At 41.2% G+C, this 15,591-nt stretch overlaps 1 protein-coding gene and 1 pseudogene across 1 annotated transcript; both read right to left on the bottom strand.

The window, feature by feature from the left end:
• Window positions 1-3,215: 3,215 nt before the first annotated feature.
• Window positions 3,216-6,672, bottom strand: LOC116188956 (annotated as a pseudogene).
• A 3,983-nt stretch (window positions 6,673-10,655) lies between these two features.
• LOC116187881 (12-oxophytodienoate reductase 3-like) lies at window positions 10,656-15,289 on the bottom strand. Its single transcript, XM_031516877.1, has 5 exons — window positions 15,008-15,289; window positions 13,764-13,879; window positions 13,467-13,607; window positions 13,212-13,342; window positions 10,656-11,676 (listed from the first exon to the last, which is right to left on the bottom strand). Exons 1-5 carry the CDS (start codon window positions 15,287-15,289, stop codon window positions 10,874-10,876), a joined length of 1,473 nt encoding a protein of 490 aa, XP_031372737.1. The 3' UTR covers window positions 10,656-10,873.
• Between the last annotated feature and the right edge of the window lie 302 nt (window positions 15,290-15,591).

Here is a 15,591-nt window from a genome sequence, read left to right as displayed (position 1 = left end):
CTTGTGAGGAGTAATTAACAGATCCGCCATTACTCTCTCCCTCTCTCTATCACTACGGATTTGCATAAATGTTCGAGGAGGTGATCGAAGCCAACAGACTATTTTGAGAAAAAACGGATATATTATAGGACGAGACATATAACAGTTTTTTTTCCGTAGTGAGGGAGGCCAAATGCTTAGTAAGTACAAGAAATAGAACTAGAAATTACAACGACGGGAAAGGAAGTCCCACAAATATCACCCAAAAGTAGCAAAGAGATGCCACTCGAGGGGTGCGAATAAGAGCACGAGCCCAACGGAAGCCGCAATGCCCATCTCGCCATCCAATCAGCGCAATTCACTTCCCGAAAGGAATGTTGAACATGAACCCTCCAATCTCTAGATAGAAGCTGTTGTATGTCTCGGACCTGGGGTAAAGTGTGATGGGTGGAGGAAGTTAGTCCGGAAATCATCTTACAGGCGACCTCGGAGTCGAGCTCCAATACCACACTGCGACATACAAGCTCCCAAAGGTGACAAAGACCGATGAGGACACCCCATAGCTCAGCAATAACCGCGGTAGCCCATCCAATGTTGTGCGAGAATCTTGAGAGCCAACGGCCATCGTCGTTATGGAGAACCCCTCCTGCCCCAGGGGGCCCGGGGTTACCTTTGGAGGCACCGTCCGTATTAAGCTTGACCCAACACAAGAGTGGTCTAGACCACCCAATCCAGCTCCACCTTCCCACAATGCCGGAGACTCGTATAACTGGCTTTCGAGTGCACTACAGAAAGAGGAGGCTGTTTTGAGGATGACAAAGCCTTCATGGGAAGCTCTGGAGTAGTTTGAGTCGAAGACCTCCTTGTTCCTCCGTGACCATAGAAGCCAACATCCGATTGTAGTAAAAACGTTCGCCCAGCATTCAGAGACTCCCCCAAGCCCGACTTAGAGAGATTGAAAACCAGCCACGCTTCACGAAGGCCAATATCTGGTGGTGAGCTCTGTCGACGAACCTCCTTCGATGCTTAGGATGCCCCAAGGTGAGGCAGAACCCAATGAAAAGTTCTCTTATCCTATCGACATGATGCCCCTGATTGGAGAAAAGAATGATCGGATTAAAAGGCACAGACAGAAACATGTCGACAAAATTCGACAAACAACAAGAAGCGAAATGTGATGGTGTCAAATTGCAATCGAGACAACAGGAAAAATAAGAATCGAGAACGTTGATGGCATTAAGGAAGACGCGGGTGTAAAATTCCTACTAGGAATATAAGTGATTGAGCCCATCTCCAACTCAAAAGCTCGAGCTGGTAAATTGTGGTACACAATCTCTTATAAACTTATGGAATTCCTTTTATATTTTCGATGTGGGACTTAACTCTCAACACCCGCCCTCGAGAACTAACTACGAGCCGGGACTGGACTTCCGTGCTCAGGACTTAACCACGAAGTGGACTTTTTTTTTTTTTTCTTACACCTCGGGTGAAAGGAGGGGGATAATTGATAATAATGCCACACTTGGGCCGGACTAAGATAAGGCGTACTTTGGCTACCTCGAAACTAAATTTGACGTGATGTGAGCCCACACATATGCACGAAAACGTAACCCGCTCTGATACCATGTAAAATTCCTATTAGGAATATAAGTGATTGAGCCCATCTCTAACCCAAAAGCTCGAGCTGGTAAATTGTGGTACACAATCTCTTATAAACTTGTGGAATTCCTTTTATATTTTCGATGTGGAACTTAACTCTCAACAGCAGGAGACTTCTCGAGGAAAGGTCAGCAGTGCTATACAAAGACGAGAAGAAGCAGAGCGTCGAAGAAATCAAAGAGTATGCAGCTAAAATGGTGGAAACAGGGGCGAAGGTGACTCGATGAATTCGTTATTGTAGATGTCGCTCATAGCGGTGGTTGTTCTCAAGGCGAAGAAGCGAAATATGGCCATGACATGGTAAGATTTGACATCGTGGATGAGATCTGGCCTCTAGATTCCAGCTCACAAGCCTTGGATGGGATCTTGGGAGTTGTAGGCAAACCCGACCATGGGCTTGAGAGTCGATCTAAGGCTTTCAGGACCTCGACTGAAGGTTGGCGGGCTCGAACCTTCTTCCAGGCCACATCTCACCGTCGAGGTAAGACCATAGTTTGAAGTAAAGGTGCATATGGTACTAGATATTTTATGACTGATTTAGTTAAATCAAAATTTATAGGACTCAATTGACAATTTGGACATACTTATAGATTGGATTTAATATATTCCACGTAAGCATTATAATTATAGTTGGAAAAAATTGACGCCGTTAATGTACACGTCATCACCCATTAACGCTCAATAATAGTTTGGACAAAAGTATAAACCGACTAGACATATTAGGATTGATTTAGCGATATGAAAACTTTATGACTCTTGACAATTTGTAGAAACTTATAAGACCACCACGAACCATACGTGGGCTGTGTCAGCGATAGTGGTGGCGTCGGTGCTGAGGAGACCGCCCTTGGTTGAGCGTTGGCCGTAGTAAACTGCCATACATGGTTGCGGGATTCCGTTCAAAGCTCTGCATCTTGACAGTGGAGCTAGCACTATCCTGTAATACATATGCATATCAAAAAAGCGGCTTGTATCATTGGAGGACAAGTCATGAAGCACTTTATCACAATAGAACTATTTGAGTGTATTTGATCTTTTATCTTACTTTTTCAAATCACTTTTATTACTTCACTAGATTGCTTATGCATATGTACGATTGATTTGGCATATATAAGATAGATAGTTTACGCAATGTAGGCACATACGGGAATCCAAGATTAGAGGTGACAAAGCAACATTTCTGGTTAATACAACCAATATCAGAGATTTGATGATTTGATGATGAAATATTAATCAAAAGATCGATCAACGAGCCTGTGGGATAGATCGAATTTGCCCGTCTTGTGAGGAGTAAATAAATCCATCATTGCTCTCTTCCTTTCTCTATTACTTCGAATTTGGGAAATGTTCGAGGAGATGATCGAAGTCAATAGATTGATTAGGGAAAAAACAGATATATTAATAGGACGAGACAGATGATAGTTTATTTAAATATTGAGTCAATATTATGCTCAAGCTGAAAGAGTTTCATGTCCAATAGCTTCGACCGATCACACAAAACAAAGATATACGATGGAAAGAGAGTATACATATGTTTCGTAGATGGACCATATTATCATCAAATGAAAGCCAAAACAGAGAAGAAAGCCGTACATAATAAATAGGGCAATAGACATGTTGGTCTGATAACAGACTGAGTTGGCGTTCCAATTAAATCCGAAGCGACTCAATGGATATGATAAAGCGACAAGTGTCCCCTCAATTCCCTGTGGCCCCCAACATAATAGCATTTTCTGCCTGCGACTTCAAAGAAGTATAGTCGGTGTAGCCAATGACTGGGTCATTAGTATAGAAAGTCTCTCTGTTGTATGGGTTCAATGGCGCATTGGTCTTGAACCGGTAGACCAGGTCAGGATTGGAAATGAAGAGGCGACCATATCCAATTATATCAGCAACGCCATTCTCAAGCGCTTCCATTCCCGATTCTCGAGTAAACCCACCGCTACATACGTATCTACCTTCATAGGCATTCCTCAGAAAACTAATCAGTTGAGCCTCCTCCACTGTGGTCCTCTTACTATTTTCAGATGCCATGAATCGAGGCTGCGTGACATGTAAATAAGCGAGCTTTGATCCAGGTCTTCCTGAAGCTTATTTAGCCTCTTGACGACTTCCAGCCCAAGCTTATGTGGATCAGAATCGACCCCATCATTATAATCGAAAACAGGTGAAATCCTGACGGCAACATGATCGGTACCGATGGCTTCGGCAACTGCTCGAACAACTTCCGTTAGAAACCTGCATCTATTTTCAACAGTTCCACCGTATTCATCCTCCCTATCGTTTACCATATCCTTCAGGAACTGATCAATCAGGTAACCATGTGCCCCGTGTATCTCAATCCCATCGAAACCTTAAAAAGGAACAGAGTAAATGTTAGATTATCCGAAGCATATAGTATCGAGTGTCAACTAATTGAGAATCTTACCGGAAACAGTTATACAAAACAATGTACTGTGCAGTAGTTGATAATCATATAAAGTGGTCAACAATGTTGAAAGCCAAATTAATGTATGCCTAGGCTACGACAAACCTGCCTGGATCGCGTTCACTGCTGCCTGACGAAAATCCTCCACAACCTGCGATATCTCGGATGTCTCCAGAGCTCGGGGTTGCCTGTGAGACAACTCTTGGCTTCTGTCAGGCATTATTACTTTCCAATTCTCAGATATGGCCTTGCTTGTGGATGAAACAGGTGCTTTTCCATCAGGCTGATATACTAATGCAATCAATAAAAAAACGACTCATATATATTACCAACGTTATCCGAATTGTACGCCTGATGCCAACCCGCGCAAGCCAAGGTTGGATGACACAGACATCGGTCAAGAGCCCCTTTTAAAATATGTAGACATTCGATGGAATAGTCACTAGTCAGTGAGTAACTTGCTTCAAAGGCATTTATATGGAAATTCGGTCAGTCCAAACCATTTCAAGTGCAGAGATATAAACCAATGGCATCAAGGTCCTAGGAATTGACATAGACATCTCTCTTCCCCCCCCCCCCCCCCCCCCCCCTCTCCCATTAAGATCTTACGAGCAGAATGTCATTCCGTAGACGGTAATCTGTCGAGAATGGATAGCGTATGGTTTCTTCCATTAGGTGCTTAAATTTTTTATCTAGTTTCGGTGCCATGATATTTTTAAGGCACTACTGTCAAATTTAATATCACTGGGGATGGAAATGACAGATAACTATGGCAAACAGAGTATATACCTCGATGGGATGCTCGGCCAGCATGCCACAATTGACTGAAGATGATGCCTCCTTTGGCATGAACTGCATCCACTACATCTTGCCATGCTTCTACTTGTTCATCGGTGTAGATTCCCGGGAGATCTGGAAGCCTTTCTCAAATCAGATGAGAAATATAATTAGTATTTCTAATTCAAAGTCTTTCTGGTCGTCAAAAGAATAAAATGAACAAGACTAAAACTTCGTTAGGTAGTTTCGAAAATGTTTAATTGATTAATTATGACAGCAAAATAAAATTTTTAAAAAAGACAGGGAGAGCGAGAGAGAGAGAGAGGGAGATGGTTGGAATCTTTTTTTTTTTGATGGATCAGTAAAAGGTGGTCTTGTCTTTTAGGAAATGGCTACAAAGAATCCAATGAAGAACTAACGAGTCGATTGCAATTTGCTGCAAGAGTTTTATTTTAAGTTAATTAGCCGCCTTTAGTAATTTACTTAAATTTGGTCTACATAGAAACTTAGAGCTTCCAGTTACAATAGAAAATGTAAAATGTAGAGCTTTACGAACGAGCACATATACCCGGACGCTGTCTTAGAGATTGCAGTAGCTTCGGCGATGAGGAGACCACCTTGTGTAGCGCGTTGGCCGTAGTAGACCACCATACACGGTTGTGGAATTCCGTTGAGAGCTCTGCATCTTGTCAATGGAGCTAGTACTATCCTATATAATACGTATACAGAAAATCGTTCAAAGCGATAGATGAGAACAGTGAGTAAGATGTTGGTCGTCACTTAACTTCAGCCATGATTGGATAGAGAAGTAACCATATGTACATATATCACTCGACACCAAATATGTTGCCATCAGCAGTTGAGTTCCTCATGATGCTAACGACCAATAAGCATAAGGATGAACTTAGAGAATTTTTTAAAAATTGAAAGACCTCACTTTGCAAAATCAAAGTAATATATAGGTCATATCTAACAATATTGACCTTTTACTCAGCCCAAAAAAAAAGAAAGAACAATATTAACTTTTTAGACTAGATGATTATGTGGTCATTTTAGGTTGGGTTTGGTTTGAGGGTTGGATTTTGATTTTAATTGGTTGATTTTGATTTTAATTGGATTGTAATGATTGTAGTGTTGAATTATAAGAAAAAGTGTGAAAAAGTAATGAATAGTTAGGAGAATTTAATATTAAAAATTGAATTTAGTATAATAGAGTTGTATGTGGATTTATGTATGGGGCCCACCTTTTTTACTATGAAGAGTTTATTTTTGTTGTGTAGTGAGTAGAGTTAAAGTTAGAGTTAAAATCTTAAAATCAAATCCTGAAAAGAAACGGTTAAAATCTAACCCAAATGAACTATTTGACCAAACACCGCAAATTGTGCTTGTGTTTGCAACGAGGTTCCTATTTCTATAGTTCTTCGGGTAACAGTTGAACCAAATTTGAAGATGGATGAAAATGAAAACTGATGACATTCAGTCAAAATCTTCTCACATAATTATCGTCTGATTGGCAAATAATCTGTGGGCATAAGGAAGTTATACGATAAATCATGAGACTGCGACAGAATGGATCGAGGTGACAAAAGCAACTAATGGGCTAACAGGCTAATAGCCTAAGACGACCAATATAACTTAGAAAGATGATTGGACGACGGAAAATTTACTAAAGATCGATCCGCGAACCTGTGGGATAGATTGACGCTGGCCATCTTGAGAGGTTTAAACGGATCGGCCATTCTCCCCCCTCTCTCACACCTCTCTCTCTCTCTCTCTCTGTGTCCTGTCTATATTTTCAAGAGGAAGATGATTACTGAAGATCAAAGCTTAATTAGAAGAAAAGACGACTAATATTTTAATAATAGGACGACAGATGATAGGTCATTAATTTTAGTTATTATAGCTATAAACCTAGCCAATGTTAAATTATATATTGATTCCATAGCACGCATGGAATATTTTTGCTGAGTACGACAAAAACCATGCTTGATAAAGTTGCCTAGCAATTTTGCCATGTCCGTGGATTGAAAATGATTAAGGTTTTGACCAATCGATCGCATTGATTGCTAATTATTTTGGGTGATTGATTTGATTCTTGTTAATCGAGTTCATTAATCGACGAAAGTGTAAAGTCGGTCAAATGGAATTGCCCGAATTTTTCTTACTGTTTTCTTCTTGATGGACGCACCTTGCACCCAATTTGTTTTTGTTTTCTGTCGAGGACGACGTCAATTTGGGCATCTGTTTAATTCTCTTGGTGATGGTTTTCATTCTTCATGAGCGGCAAGATCGGTGAATTGGAATCTTCAGTGATCGGCCAATTTGTTTGGTTGCTCGGCCCTCTGTGATGACAATTCTGCGCGTTCACCAAATTGGGGTGCAGACTAGATTGGTTTGCTGCTCTATGTGTCTTGCCGTGTAACGTCAGATGGTGATGTGGAGGCGAATGTTGCAATTTTGTTTTGTTTTGCTAACAATTGCTGCCACCAATTAACATATCAATTAGATTAGTTGAAATCGTTCAGTACTTATTTATCTTAAAGAAGGTTGTGCATGATAAATTAAGTATTTAAAAATTAAATACTTAATTAGTTAAGGGATGAAATGTATAAGAGGTGAGAATGAATGATATGAAAATAGTTTTGTGAGGAATAAAGAGTATCGACAAGTGAAAAATAACTTATTTCATTAAGTCAAAATTTTCTCATTATTTCATTATTTGGAGTTATTCGGTACAATTATGTTGTTACAGCCGAATCTTACATGAATATTTTATAGTTAACTAAACCCGATATAGTGTCCGAATCATTTATGCGACTAAAAATTTGAATATGACTATAGGGTGCATCAGGAATTGCACTTTATCTAAAATACTTATCGGTATGTGATCCAAGAGATACTTGAGCCCCATATCTCATCAAGTTGGGTCACATTCGGAAATATAGCAGGGCATTTATTTTTTTGTGTATCCCGGCGTGATAAGAGTTCCATGGATTGATGTGAATTGTAGCCGCCAAATTGTGAAGGGTGGAGGAAGTTAGTCCAGTAATCATCTTATAGGCGACCCCGGAGTCGAGCTCCAATACCTCACTGCGATATACAAGCTCCCAAACATGACGAAGACCGATGAGGACACCCCATAGCTCAGCAATAACCGCGATAGCCCATCCAATCCTGTGCGAGAATCCCGAAAGCCACCTGCCATCATCGTTACGGAGAACCCCTCCTGCCCCAGCGGGCCCGGGGTTACCTTTGGAGGCACCGTCGGTGTTAAGCTTGACCCAATCTAGGGTGGCTGGACCACCCAATCCAGCTTCACCTTCCCACAATGCGGGAGACTCAAAACTGGCTTTTGAGTGCACTACGGAAAGGGGAGGCTGTTTTGAGGATGACAGAGCCTTCATGGGAAGGTCTGGAGTAGCTCGAGTCGAAGACCTCCTTGTTCCTCCGTGACCATAGAAGCCAACATCCGACTGTAAAAACGTTCGCCCAGCATTCAGAGACTTCCCCGAGCCTGACTTAGAGAGATTGAAAACTGGCCCCGCTGAGAGAGTTAGAGAGAAGAAAGGACAGAGATACTCCTTCGGGACAAGCAATAACCCGGTCTGCCTAGTAAGGCCGCAATCCCTCAGGACATGAGGTGAAGTTTCAATCTCTGAAGAACATCGAGGGCATAGAGCTGAGATCGCGAGATGGTGATGAACCCGTTAAGACTCGGTGAGTAGGCGATCGTGAGCGACCAACCAAAGAAAAGAATGAATCCTCTCAGGACCCCTCCACCTCCATATTAACTTCCATAAGATAAGGGAATCATTCCACATATCAGACACAAGCATGCAGTAGGCAGAGGAGACCGAGAAAATACCCGAGGAGATTCTGGACCAATAGAGATGATCCGGGGGGTCGTCAGGACGAGGGGGCTTGATAGCCGCAATCTTTAAGGCAGTACTATGATCGATAAAGTGTCCGAACTCAGCCCACTTCCAGTGGCCGCTACCGTCCACACAATCAGCAATAAGTTGCTCAGAGTGTTCAGCCTCGAGATCCTGCAGGGATACGGCGCTCAAAGCAGCACAACCCGGAACCCAAGGGTCCGACCAAAATCTGACGCGATGTCCACATCCAAGCAGCCATGCAAATCCTTCGGACACGCTGTTCCAAGCTCTGGCAATGGCTTTCCCTTGCCAAGAATCGGATGCAATATAAGAACAACAAAAAAACATGCAGCTAAACACTCCTACAAGATAGGACTGACCAAGCAAAACCAACTTCTAATTAACTCCTAGAAAACAGGACGGACTAAATAGAAAATAGGCAGTTCAGCCTTAATAAAATATATCGAAGTTGAAAACCACTGAGGTCTCTATTCCTATATTTGCTCCTGAGAACATGAACCCAAAGAACATGGAGACGGGTGAGGAGACCACATCCAATCTTGGCAAGTAAGGCATCATTAAATGATTCAAGATGGCGAAAACCCAAGCCCTCGTGTTCACGAGGTTGCGTTAAGGTATTCCAGTCAATTAAATGAATCCTTCTCCGGTCCGAGATGTTGCCCCAAATAAAGTTGCCACATAAACGATCAATCTCCTGGCAAACTCCCTTGGGGAACTTTAGGACCTGCACTGAGAGAGAAGGATTGCATGGATAACCGATCTAGCAAGGGTGACCCGACCAGCAAAGGAAAGGGAGGTTGCAGCCCATCCGCTCAATCTCGCCTGAACTCTATTGACTACCTGCTGGAAATGATCTCTTCTGACTCTGCCATGGATTATCGGGATACCCAAATACTTCCCCATGGTGGGGGCTGCAGTGAAGGAGGAGACCTACAAAATCCTTTGACGAAGATAGAGGGAAACATTTTTGGAAAAGAATACCATAGATTTAGCCGGACTTACCTTTTGGCCAGCAGTAGTACAGATACGATCAAGAATATTACAAATAAGGTTCATCTGGGGAACAGAGGCCTCAGCAAAGAGGAGCAAGTCGTCAGTAAGCATAAGATGGGAGCTCAGAGGGCCCGGCCTGCCAACCTTCATCGTTTCCACTGCACTAGAGATTAAATGAGCCAGTCTTTTAATACAGAGAACAGAGATGAATGAAGAGAGTGGGCACCCCTGCCTGATTCCACACTCCATCCAGCACGAATCAGTGGGCTGGCTGTTCCAAAGAACTCGAAAGGAGGCGGAGGCTACACATTTGGCACGAAACTCGCTCGCCAATGGATGACTTAGGCGGACCTCTTTAAATGAACATGTTTGTTATATAGTTCCCACATAGCGTGAATAAAAGAAGTCCCTATGGACTTATTAGGACTGAGTTCGGATGGTTATTGAGGCTTTTTTAAACTTGCTATCGAGATCCTCTTCGTTGTTTACAGGATGCAAACCCTTCAATACCGTTGCACTCTTCCTCATTAATTATGCATATATGGTTCTGTTATGTTCATGTCATGTGCTTTCATTAAAAAGCAACACATCTTGGAAAATAACAAGAAACATGGCCTCCAGTAGGCCGATGGAAAATGAGTCCAACTTGGAGGCTCAAGCCCGATGAGTCGATTCGAACGCAAGCACAACACGAGTGTTTTAAGCCGAGACAGAGCTCGAGCCCGAGCTTTCTATTACTCGACTATAATAAATATTGTAAAATTTGTCTCATAAATTATACTTCTAAAATGATATTTGCCTGCCTCACCTAATTTCCCGCTTCTTCTGCTCGGCTTAATGATAATATAACAAGTAAGACAAAAGAGATATTTTTCTTTTTGTATTAATATTTTTCGTTTATTTATTAAGTGGAAAAAAAGATGAAAATTAAGAAATGAGTCTTAGCACGTGAATTGGCTGTTGAGCATATGTTACAATATTTATGGAAGCCTAATAAGCTCACAATTATTATTATTGTAAATCCTAAACTATTAAAATGAAAAAAAAGGCACACAAAAAGATATAAATTAAATTAAAATGAAAAGAAAAAACAAAATATAAATAAAGGCAACTCCCTCACTGAAGTTTCGTGCCATTAATTTCACTCCCTAAGAAAGGGGTAATCTGTGTACCCAATAACAGGGTCTGAGGTATAGAAAGTCCCTCTATTGTACTCATTCAATGGCGCGTTAATCTTGAACCGGAAGACCAAGTCGGGGTTCGAAATGAAGAGCCGGCCATATGATATTAAATCGGCATCTCCATTGACCACATCTTTCATCCCCAGCTCCCGAGTGTAACCGCCACTGCTCATGAAAGTGCCTTGATATGCCCTCCTCCAAGCGCGCATCAGCTTCGCCTCTTCACCTCCTTCGCCTAAATTTTTGGTTCCAGCCACCGTGAACCGAGGTTGGGTCACGTGTAGGTAAGCGAGCTTCAAGCCCAGTTGTTCTTGAAGTGCATTTAGTCTCTCGATGACCGCAAGGCCAAGGTTAAGCGGATCAGAGTCCATGGCGTCCATGTGGTCAATAGCAGGTGAAATTCTAACCCCGACACGACCAACACCGGCCACTGCAACGACTGCTTGCACTATCTCCATCAAGAATCTGCACCGGTTCTCGATCGATCCACCGTACTCGTCAGTCCGGTCATTGATTACATCTTTCAAGAATTGATCTATGAGATAGCCGTGAGCCCCATGAATCTCAACTCCATCAAAACCTGCTCGATTGGCATTTATTGCTGCCTGACGATAATCTTCTATTACGTGCGGTATTTCAGATGTCTTTAGGGCGCGAGGCTGCGATAGCGGCCCCAGGCTCCCGTCTGGCATTATGATCTCCCATTTATCCGATATGCCCTTGTTCGTTGATGAAATCGGTGCATTGCCTCCAGGCTGATAGACTGAGGAAAAACATATGAAAAAATTTGGGTAAAAACCCAAAGCACCCGAGGTACAAAACGGTTCATGAAAGAAAAATTTTGGTACAAATTCTTTTTTTTTTTGTAATAATTCAGTACATGATGTTTAAAAAAATTATAATGAACTACATTCCGTCAATTCATTGACGACGTCAATATTTTTATGAAGTGGCATCGCAAGTGTCAGATATTTTTGCACATGGCACAAATGTATAATAAATAACTCACTCTCAATTTTAATTAAAATAAAATAAATAATTTATAATTAAAAAAAAAACCTCCTCTCACTCCCCCCTTTCTGCCTTAGCCTCTTCCCCCTCTCATCTGCCCTCTCTCCATCCTCGTGATCGGTCGTTGGTGTCTCCGGCTATTTGTCAATCGTTGGAAGCTCGTGATCGGAAGCTCATCGGAGCCCCTTTTCTCCTCCTCCTTCTCCCTTTGCTTTTTTCTCTTTTTTTTTTTCCTTAATATATCAACTGAATCGGGGGAGGGGTCGCCACCGACCTTAGGCTGCCAGCGACCCCACCCCCGACCTAGCCGTCGGCGGACTCCATCTCGATCGGAGGTGGGGTCGCGGTAGTTGCGCCCCCACCTAGGTCGGGAAGAAACCCAGGTCCCAGATCGGGAATTCTGGGGAGAAACTCTCAGCAACTAAACAGTTTGGGGCATCCCGCATTCTGCAAGAATTGATCCACCCTTTGATCCATTCACTTTCTTTTCTAAGGCCCCTATCCCCAGCAATCTACCCTCGACCGTAGCCTTAATGCTAGCCAAAGTTCTCTCAGCAACTTTTGGATAATTCAAACCCCCATTGTCACTCTTTTTCTTGGTACAACACAGAGTTCCCGATCCTTAGACATAATTCAAGACAGGATTGGGGAAGAAATATATAAATTTTAAAAACAAATGAGAGGGAGAAGGAAAGAGGAAGAGGAACAGCAGCTGCCATTGAGGGAGGAGGGACAGCAGCTCCGATTAATGATATCATGCCTGCTTGCCAGTCTTAGACATGTCGGAGCCTTCCCCTCTGTCTCTCAGACGAGACAGAGATGAAGAGAGAGAGAGAAGAGAGACAAAGATGAAGATAGAGAGAGAAGACAGCGGAGGGGGAGAGAGAGAGACGAAGGGAGAGAGAGAAGAGAGAGACGGGAGAGATTTTTTTTGTTTAATTTTGTTTATATTTTTTTAATGATTTTATAATTGACTCAAATTTAAGAAATGAATTTTTTTATAATATTATTTGCAATGTCATACACTTATAAAACGCATCAAGTGCCACGTTAAAAATCACTAATGTTGTTAGTGTCCAAGTGACAGAATATAGTTTATCGCAACGTTTTCAAACGTTTTGTACTCAATTATTACCAAAAAATAATGATTTGTATCAAAGTATTACCTTTTTACTGAAAATTTTTAAATATATATATATATATTTTTACTTTTTTAGTGAAATTAAATTGATAAACGGAGAGACATGTGCACGGTAGCATGGAATAATTATGTAAATGTACGCGTACCGGTATGGGAAGCACGGCCGACGTGCCACAACTGACAGAAAATGAAGCCACCTTTGGCATGAACACTATCGACGACCTCCTTCCAGGCTTCGACTTGTTCTTCTGTATAAATCCCCGGAGTTTGCGGAAACCTGTATTCCATCAATCAACTTAGTTAGCAATGAAATAACCATCACCTTGTATCATCATTCCTTAAGAAAATGATATATGTTTGTTTATGAAAACGCTATAAAAGCAGTTTTTGAAAACATTTACCCGGCAGCTGTGTCCGAGATGAGGGTGCCTTCTGTGATGAGGAGTCCGCCGGGGGTCGTCCTCTGGGTATAGTACTCAACATGAGCTGCCGACGGAATGCCATTCATTGCTCTGCATCTCGTCATGGGTGCTAGCACGATCCTGTAATATTATTAATCATTAAGTAATGGCCAAGTTGCTGGCAAACACAGATTGATATTACAAAATTGGAGAAGAAGAAGAAGAGAAATAATTCGTATACGTGAATAAACACATATACGCATGCATGCATATGCACGGATCAGTCAATGTACGGACCTGTGGGAGAGGTTGAAGTTGCCCAGCTTGTACGGAGTAAATAGGTCTGTCATGTCTCTTTGGCTTTCTCGGATCAGAAGATAATTCGATTGATCAATTTGAGACAAGAGAATGAACTTTCGACAGTTATATATATGTGTGTGCGCCGGGGTGTGATGACATATATGAAGACGTACGCGTTAATTTGACTTCAAATGTGAATCATATCATATTTTAGATAGGCGTGAACAATGCCAATTTACTGGGAAGGGGGGTTAACATCTGTTAATTAATTTATTAATTAATTAAAATAAAAGTTCAGAAATGCGGACTAGATTCATCTTTTCATTCTTTGGGGGCAATTTTTCCTGATTTGTAAAGTCAGTCAGCCCACAGGGTCTGACCCAAATGGTGACAGTTCGCACTTCTCCGTCGAAGGGGAAAGCAAAACTGCACACTCTCTATCAACATAAGACTTTTGTTTACTTTTCTTAAATAAATTTTCTAATTCAAATCTTATTAACAAAAAAAAATTCACACCATAAGACATTAGCCCGTTTGATTTTAGGTTCGATTTTTAAAATTTTAACTCTAACTTTAACCCTACTCACTACGCAATAACTGTCAACAATACAATTATTACTTTTTTCATTTTCTTTAATTTTTTTAACCATTCAATTTAATTTTTAATACTAAATTCTCTCAACTATTCATTAGTTTTTGACACTTTTCTTATAATTCAACAACACAATCATTATAACCCAATTAAAATCAAAACTCAACTCTACTTAACTGTAAAATCAAACACAATATTATCATTTAGTGGGCCTATCCAGTTTGATCTTGTATCGGCTGAAATCTAATATACTTCGGAATGTTAAATAATGTACACCGAAAGAAAATCTACACTCTCTCTAGATGGGAAGAGAGGGTAAGCATTTCTATTTAACTACTCGTTTTATGCCTGTTTCCGGATTGATATTGGAAATGTGGGTTTTTTTTTTAGGATACCGTGCAAGTGCCCAGAAAATAAAGAAAATAATAGGAACTAAAAGCTACGGATAATAAAGGCAAAGTATGGAGACCCCAATAATATTGCTAAAAAGCAACGCGATAATATCAATCAGTCGCCTTTGATAGCAATGAAGATCAACATGGTGGAGAGCTTTCTTTACAAGCCAATCTACACATGAATTTTCCTCGCGATAGGTGTATTCAACTCTAACATTTCATGATCTGTCAAGAAGTTCACGTATGGGCTGAACCAAAGTTGCTAATTGAGGTGCATTAGGACCACGAATACTGATCAAATCCTGGACCATTAGGGAATCCATCTCTAAAACAACACATCGAAAGCCAAGATGCCATTCTTCTTCAAGCCCAAATAGGACTCCCCAAAGCTCTGCAATTACTGAGGTGGCAATCCCGATTTTCTGACCAAATCCCGTGAGCCACTGATCATCCTCATCTCTTATTAGTCCATCCGCTTCGGCCACCCCGGGGTTTCCCATAGAGGCATTGTCTGTATTAACTTTAACCCAATCCATCGGGGGTCGGTCCACCGAATCCATTAAAGTTTCATAAGTGGAAATGTGATTGGTATGCGTTAGCCTATTTTTACCCGGCAAGTAAACGAGTTGAAATAAGTAATATAGAAGGGAATCAAGTATCATACCATAGAGATTAATCCTAAAATTTCTATTAGTAGACAAAATTATAGTAATTTAGCTAGTGTCAAGCAATCAATTATTTAATGGAAATTTTGAGAAAAATAAAGAGCAACTAAAATTTAAAAGCAATTAATTTAAATCAGACCGAAAATTCACTCAATGAGGACTACCTAGGATTG

This window comes from Punica granatum, chromosome 8 (genome assembly GCF_007655135.1).
Source record: "Punica granatum isolate Tunisia-2019 chromosome 8, ASM765513v2, whole genome shotgun sequence".
Classification (NCBI taxonomy): domain Eukaryota; kingdom Viridiplantae; phylum Streptophyta; class Magnoliopsida; order Myrtales; family Lythraceae; genus Punica; species Punica granatum.
Note: the sequence above shows the minus strand (reverse complement) of the source record. Positions and strands in the feature narration are given on the sequence as shown.